Consider the following 8104-nt stretch of genomic DNA (forward strand, 5'->3'; position numbering starts at 1 on the left):
CACGCCGAAATGAAGCAAAACAGTAGCTCACAGGCTATCAAATACATCTTTGCGACGGTAAATGTCCATTCCATGCCTTGAAATATGAATATCACGGGTAGAAACGCTCAAAATCATGCCTCCTCCCGGCCGCCGTTTTTGCATAAGGATCAAGCAAATCTCATAAGGTTCGTGTGAATCACATAGTGATTCGTGCGAATTTCATAATATTCGTGCGTTTTTGCATGGTGATTGGTGCGAATTTCATAATATTCGTGCGTTTTCGCAAAGTGATTCGTGTGTATCACATAATATTCGTACGGATTTCATAGGGTTCGTGCAAATGCTTAGGCACCCCTGCATATGGGGATATCAAGTCAATTGATGGTAGTTTCCAACTACAATGTTTTGAAAATATTGCAATTTGAAACAGACATCCATCAACTTGATATCCCTAAATTGTTTTAAATACAACAGATATGGCCTAGGTTACCCTACGGATAAAGGTAGTCTAGCATTAGATGAAGACTGGCATGTGTCTAAATGTAGTTACATGTACTAAGTAGTGTGAGCCTCACAGGCTTACAGCCACAACATACATTGACAGTATTTCAGAATAGTTTAATTTATTGTATTAAACAATTGTATTGTATTATATGAAATATTTTCACAACTATAGTAACTGTAACAGTTATAGATACTGGACTAACTGTTGAGGGGTTTTAAATGAATTATCAAAAGTAACTCACAAATAGCCTGGGTACCATCTGGAATGTAGTTCACTCCAACATTCATTGTACACTATATACAGTCGCTTGTCTCCTGTTCCGTCTGGGATCCTTGACCATGTTAGCGTCTGGAATCGTCCAAATTTCTGACGAGGGCGCTGATTGGTCCCTACATATGGCACATTAAAGACCTTTAAACAGGTATACAAAATGTATGACATAGCTTGATCGTTTCATTCCAACATTCCAACAGCGAATCTTCTGGGTACAAGGCATTTTGCGGCTGCAAGCTTAATGCGCTTCATTGTGTCTTTGTGAATACTAATGTGAGGATATGCATAACCCAAATATTCTCTACTTTGTCTCGCAGATGTGTGCCAATGTACGGTTCCTCCCAGAGGCTTTCTTTGAGTACAAAGACATCTTGCAGAGGGAAGCTGAGAGGCAGGGCGGTTTGCGGCTAGCCCAGGCCAGGCAACTACTCAAGATTGATGTCAACAAAACGAGGAAACTCTTTGACTTCCTCATTCAAGAAGGTGCCATCTCAAAACCAGATTAAGATGTTTTTGAGACCCATGAAATGAAGGAAACCATTGGCCGTGTCAAAGTGTAGAGCTGTTCTTGGGAGTACAATGTAAATGGGCAGTAATAAATTGACTGCAGCTGTGTATGGTGATTAATGTAGCCACTCATAGCTGATCAATTCCTGAAGACACCATGACTTACATGTATGAATCCATGATAAAAATTCAGAATTAGAAAGACTTTGTAAGAGAGTAAGTGTTAAATAGTTTTATCATTGGCATAAATAGAAAACGGTACTGAGTAGTGAGAATGGAAAATGACAATGGATAGTGATTAGCTTGCCATGGCTAATATTGTAAACTATGTACAATGCGCATGTGTTATGACCTGGGTTGTTATGATTCATGTTATTTTGAGAAAAAAATTTCTTTTCAAAGTGTAAAAAGTATGACAGTACAGGGAAAAGAGAAGTACATTGTAATATCTGTAAAGTTAGGCTGGAAGATCTTATCATACGTAGATATCAGCATATATATTTCATGTATTATGATGCTTTATCATACATCTCGACAGAAGTATTTCGCAGCCTGTTTGCGTGTTGCACACTCCTTGCCCATGTAAAATTCCATCATTAGTCAATTAAGTAAATTTGATTCTGATTTATTATCTGATTAAAGCATCAATTAAGCTGTCTACATACGAAAAAATAATGACGATCCATCAACCTCTTCTTGAGTTATTCTCTTTCAAAGTCTGAAATTAAACGCAGGCAGTTCCAAACAAGAGTTCGGAGACCTCATACCCCCGTGAAATATTCTGATTATGCAAATAACTTGCATATCTGCATAATTTATGCTTGGTTATATACAACTTTGCATAACTTACACAGGTCACAATGTTGACAATCAAATCATTTTCTACATTTACTACATGAGTTAGGACACATTCACATTAATGCAAATTAGGGACTCAATTGTATAATTGGTATCTGCTAATCTTCCACCTGTCACAAATTACATATGCTACATGTATTTGAGTCCTATAATGAAAAATATTGGAAATATAGATTTTCCCCATTAAAAATGCAAATTAAGTCCAAATTTGCATAATTTGCACTTTATAATGTACATCTCTGGCAAACATACCTATATGCTAAATCGAAGTTCTGCTGCAGTGCCAAGGTCACACACCAGGGTGCCCAAAATCGACCTTGACCTTTGTCTTCCAAACACCTACCCACATACCAAATATCATTACAATCCATTCAGAGGTTCTAAAGTTATGCTGACCACAAATATGCAGACACACACACAAACACACCAAAAACTAGAGTTCGGGGACCTCATACCTCCATGAAATATTTATTGCTTTTTTGTGGATGGTATGTATGTTTATAGTCGGTTGTATTTGAGAGTAATGGTTATATAATATAAATGTTATGGGAAAGTAGTGGTGTATTTATTTAATGACACAGAGGATGTCCATCTGATTAGTAATTATCAAAATGTGACACTTAATTGTGTAATGTGCGTTTAAGAGGTCGACGGCATATGGTAGCGTGGTGTTCCTTAAGCTTGATGTTTGGCATTTAAAATGTCTAAGGTTGTCAGCATTATTGAGGTTCGACTATGTGCCTCAGAGCTGTGTGGTGGGAGGAAGTTGGGAAATTCAGAAAGAAGAAGGGATGTGGCCAACTTTAGTCAGATGGTGATTTGATTTTCCGCCAATATGTCATAACATCAGCTGTTCACACGGTACAAAAACGAGATGCACACTTTCCTCTGACAGCCCTACACCAACTGTAAGATGAATACTTGGCGCCAACCCCGTCTGCTAAAAAACAAGTACCATTGGATACGAAAGAGACAACTAACAACTGTCCCTTATCGTAACAAAATCAGAACATCTGTATCGCCCATAAAACTTCTGACACCCAACCCAGATGAGAAGACCTAATGGCATTTTAATCACCATGTCACTCAAATCAGCAGTACAGTATGTGAGACATCCATACTTGTTAAATGTACCTGAATTTCTTACAATTATACTTACGCTTCACATCTCCATGATATAATTAATAAAACTAATTATCATCTTAAAAAAACTCGGGGTTCCCCAAACAGCTGTCACCTCACCATCTGCTTGGAGCTAAGCCCATTAACAAACACATAAAGCACGATGCCTGTACCAATAGATTTCAAATATAGGGGTAATTTCTGATATTATTACATCGATTATAACCACAGATACGGCTCCCAAAATCTCATCGATTCGAGCTTTCATCACACCCCACCAATACAACAAGTATGAAACCAATCCATCCAGCCGTTCTTGAGTAATCATCTACACAGACAGAGACACATAACAGAAAATATAACCTCGGAGGGTCTAGTGGGCCCAAACCTACATGTACACACCACTTACACTCTGTCCAAAGAGCTACCACTCAAAATATGGGGGTGGACGTGGGGGCGCTTTGCTGCTGAGCACACTGCTTCCCTCCATCTGTTCCTGTCGTGCACCAGCGCTTGGGCAGTCCTGTCCATTCTTTAATGTTGTCGTCCAATTTCTTTCTCTGTCTGCCTCGTCTTCTTTTCCCTTCAACTGTTCCTTGCAGTATGACCTTTGAGAGCCTTTTGCATCTTATCACGTGACCGTACCACCTTAGTTTCCTTTTTTTGACAATACTCAAAAGGTTCTCTAGGTGGTCTGGCACGCACGCATGCACGCACGCGCACGCACACACACACACACACCAACTCTACCAAGCTTTTAAGCATAAGACAGTCTTTGAATAAATCGTAAAGCCAATGTTTAGCTTTGTACATTGGAAAAACTTTCTTCAATACTGTCATGTAACACATCAACTCAAATTACATCAGAAAAACTCTACAGCTGAGAAATATATAATATTAAATTTTCATCTGATGTATTTAATATATAGAGCTGGCACATTATAATGCAGGTGCCATGATCATGTACAAAGTGTACAGTCTAAAATGAGGAAATGAATGCTTCAAATGAGAGCAGGACTGTCTTTAATGACAATGTAACCATAAAGACATGTTACAGATGATTCATTGATTTTCTGTTGAAAGTATGATAATTGATTGAAAATAAAATCAGAATACCGGTACATTTAATCTTAAAGCCACACCAATTTGATTAATCAGGTTCTCAGAATGGCCCACCCTACCTACTTTATTCCTTTCTGAAAAAAAAAATCACCACAGCTTCCATAATAATTTCCATCATTTTAAATGATCATTAATATGAAGCAATTCAACAAGAGGTTAACATGTCTTTTATCTCCTTCAATCTCTTTGGAGTTTAACTTAATAAACCACACTGGTATAGTGAATTGGCCTAAGTGCCTTAAGTTTTTAACATTCTTTCAATTAACTTTTGTTTTCACTTACTAGTATGAAGGACATATTAAAGGGGCATTCCACTCCAGAAACGAGTATTATTATTCCTCAGAGAATAAATAATTATGTTTGAATCAAGTTTGTTTGGTCAAATGTACCACAGGTTTAAGCTTAAACGCAAGGGAACATTGTAGCAAACGAGTTCTTGAATTCCCCTGAGGACCCTTCCAATGCATTGTTCGCTGGTGAGGGAGGACTTGGCTTTGACCATGGGAACAGGCACTAGGTACCGGTTATAGTATAGATTTCTATATTATGATGTTTTAGGATCACTTTTTTAGTAGACTGTGTGTGCACAAACGTCATCAGAACGTTTGTGGGTCATGCTGTAGCAATTTGTTCATGTATAAAAGTAGCCTTTTTAGAGAAGAATGGTCCACAAAAGTGACCAAATCTCTGAATTCCAAGGACCGCTGAGCTTAAAACTTTTTGTGTTCTTTCCTAAATGTCCGATAGCCACTCTACCACTTTCGTTCGCTCAGCGGTTCTACCGTTAGCGAGGAATTGTGCCCAACGTCGGCCACACAAGCAGTTTTGGCGCCGCCATTTTACGTTGACTGACTTTCAACTCCTTATAGTTAAGTGGTCAAATATCCCCATCCCAAGATGATATAGTCTTCAAACTTTTTTCGTATTTCCCTACATATGTGATAATCACTTGACTGCTTTGTCAAGCTTATCCCGACTACCGTTAGCGAGAAAGTGTGACGGAAGTCGCGAACTCATATACGGCGCAGTACATTAGAAGCGGGTCCGTATGGGGGTGCTTGGATTTAGAAAAGAATATTGCCTGAAAGACAAATCAGGTAACTTTGCGAAAAGTCGAGTGCATTTGTATCCCAAAAAATATCATCTATCAGAAAATAACACTCGCTTCTGGAGTGGAATGCCCCTTTAAGTACATGCATAAAAAATGTACTTTTGATAATTTTCAACAAACAGGACCTACTGCAGCTACAGAACAGTGCCAGTGTTCATTTTTTTTAAAGCTGAAAACTTACTATTCTTTATGTTTAGTTTTAGCCCTTATCTTTACATTAGAATTTTTTTACACTTTCTTTTATTTTTTCCCCTGTTGCTTAATCTTTGTCACAAAAAAAGAGAACTAACTAATTGAATTGGTGTGGCCTAAATTTCTGCTGTACAGAAGACCACTGGCCTGGATTGTGTCACAATACATGACTGGTTCTGTTTATCATTGGTGCCATTGGAAAGGGGAAATACCGGTACGACTTATTCCTGCTGCCAATACGACTATAGACATCCAGAGCCAGTAGTTTTTGTACATCATAATGTAGCAACTTGTCCAACCTGTGTACAGTCCTGGTCACTGTTACATGTACATCAGGAACCTACACTTTGTCTTCAGTACAAGTGGACAATGACAGAAGAAGCACTACAAGCTTACATTGTACACTAATTTTACAAAAATCTAGAGGTTTCTTAGTTATAGAGCATTTTGGTAATCATCACATCTTTCAAGAGATTGAAAAGCAAAAATGGAACAAAGAACTACTATGCCATAATGATGGTGTCATCAAGGTCTTCCTCCTTAGGTTCTAGTTGAGAAGCCACTTTTTTCAGAGCTCTTTTATGGCACTCATTCAGGCTTTCTGCTGCTCCAGGATCCAGAGTTTTTAGGCAAGCCTGGGAGAAACATAAGACAAAAGAAGTGTTCAGATTTGTTATCTCCAAGCAGATAGAGTGAGGAAAGATTGACATGTTTTCCCAGCTTTGAGAAGATAGTACACTCGCACATCTGCCTAGTGACACGAAAATGCATAATTGCATAAGCTATTATGGCACAAACTTGATATTTGTATGAAATGATGTCACAGCACATGACAAACAAAACAAAAATGACCAAAATAGCAAAAATGAGCTGACAAGGGTCTGTGGAAAGACAATAATAAGTTGCCAAAAATTTTTGAAATTGTCAATAAATGGTCACAGAGAAATATGTCTTTTAGTGAAAAATCATGTTAAGGGTCGATATGCAGAGACTTCCGCCTGACATCAGCACCACAACGGAACACGGGCACAAAACAGTTGTAGTCAAACTTGACGAAGTTGTCTGTGGCCAGTGCCGCTCATGTGGCCTCCTGGGGTAAATGGACTAAACCTGATAACTGCATAAAATTGACTGACAAATTAATCATGCAACTAGAGTTCGGCGACCTCATACCTCCATGAAAATTTAGAACTTTCGTAAATTTCATGCAATTGACTAACACATTAACATAATTTATGCATGGTGTTGTTCATCATTGAATAACGTACACATGTCACAATTATAAAATCCCATTATTAATCATAAAGCGGTTTTGCGATTTTGCCATAAATTATGCAAATAAGTTCCTCATTACCATATTTGGTATCTGCTTACATTCCACCTATCATAATTACCGTTACATTTATTGAAGTCCAGTTATTAAAAACTGAGTGAGTGAGTTATTAAAAACAATGGAATTATACAATTTCCTCATTAATAATGCAAATTAAGTCCTCATTTGCATAACATGTATATCATTATGAAAATCTTTGCCTAAGCTACCTGCATGCCTAAAATGCAGGCAATCCGTCGTTCCTTTCTGCAGTTATCCTCTTTGGAGTGTCTTGACAAAAATGCCCCTGCAGTTCCACAATTAAATGTTAAAGGGCTGAAACTTGCCCCACTTTGTCATGGCACTAAACGCTATCTACCACCTAAATGTTAGGACCATAGCATGTCTGGAACAAGAGATACATTGAAAAAACTGCTATGATAGAATATTCTCATTAATTATGCAAATGTACTCCTATTTTGCATAATTAGTATCTTATCTTGTACAACATTGTCTAAGGTACCTACATACCAAAAATCATGAAAATTCGTTGTTCCCTTCTTGAGTTATCGTCTTCAGAAGTTTTTCACAAAAATGCCCCTGCTATCCCAAAACTAGACGCTAGGGGGCTCAAACTTATGTCATTTTTCCTGAGCACAGGAGCTATCTAATACTCAAAAATCGTGGTCGTAGCTTGTTCAGAACACCGAGATAGCAAAACCGGAAGTTGCGCTGCAGTACCAAGGGAAGACACTAGGGGGCCCCAAATCTAATCATTTCCAGCTTTCATCACACACTACCAACGCACCAAGTATGAAACCAATCCACCCAGCCGTTCTTGAGTTATTTTGTTTACACACACACACACACACACACAAACACACACACAAACGCAGGGTAAAATATAACCTCCATGAAATTTCATGGAGGTAATTAATAGGATTCTACTGTTCTAAAGTTTGAGAATCAATGTGTGTCACAAAACTGTGATTAATGGGCCTATTGTATTGACTGGGTACCCACTCTCTGACCAACCCCCACACCATAGGGAGACCAAGAGCAAGGAAATTAAAATCAGGGCTATCTCAAGTACTGTAAATGCAGAAACTTTCGCGGCGGT

General features: G+C 38.3%; 2 protein-coding genes across 2 annotated transcripts in view; one reads left to right on the forward strand and one right to left on the reverse strand.

The window, feature by feature from the left end:
- Positions 1-1960, forward strand: part of LOC118426102 (transcriptional adapter 2-alpha-like) — a 24606-nt gene extending 22646 nt beyond the window's left edge. The window contains exon 18 of the mRNA XM_035835361.1: positions 1078-1960. Coding sequence (XP_035691254.1) covers positions 1078-1266 — 189 coding nt within the window. The 3' untranslated portion in view covers positions 1267-1960. The remainder of the gene's footprint in view (positions 1-1077) is intronic.
- A 3686-nt stretch (positions 1961-5646) lies between these two features.
- Positions 5647-8104, reverse strand: part of LOC118426103 (eIF-2-alpha kinase activator GCN1-like) — a 65808-nt gene continuing 63350 nt past the window's right edge. The window contains exon 56 of the mRNA XM_035835362.1: positions 5647-6307. Within this exon, the coding sequence (XP_035691255.1) occupies positions 6176-6307 (132 nt within the window). The 3' untranslated portion in view covers positions 5647-6175. The remainder of the gene's footprint in view (positions 6308-8104) is intronic.

The sequence above is a fragment of the Branchiostoma floridae genome, chromosome 11 (genome assembly GCF_000003815.2).
Source record: "Branchiostoma floridae strain S238N-H82 chromosome 11, Bfl_VNyyK, whole genome shotgun sequence".
Classification (NCBI taxonomy): domain Eukaryota; kingdom Metazoa; phylum Chordata; class Leptocardii; order Amphioxiformes; family Branchiostomatidae; genus Branchiostoma; species Branchiostoma floridae.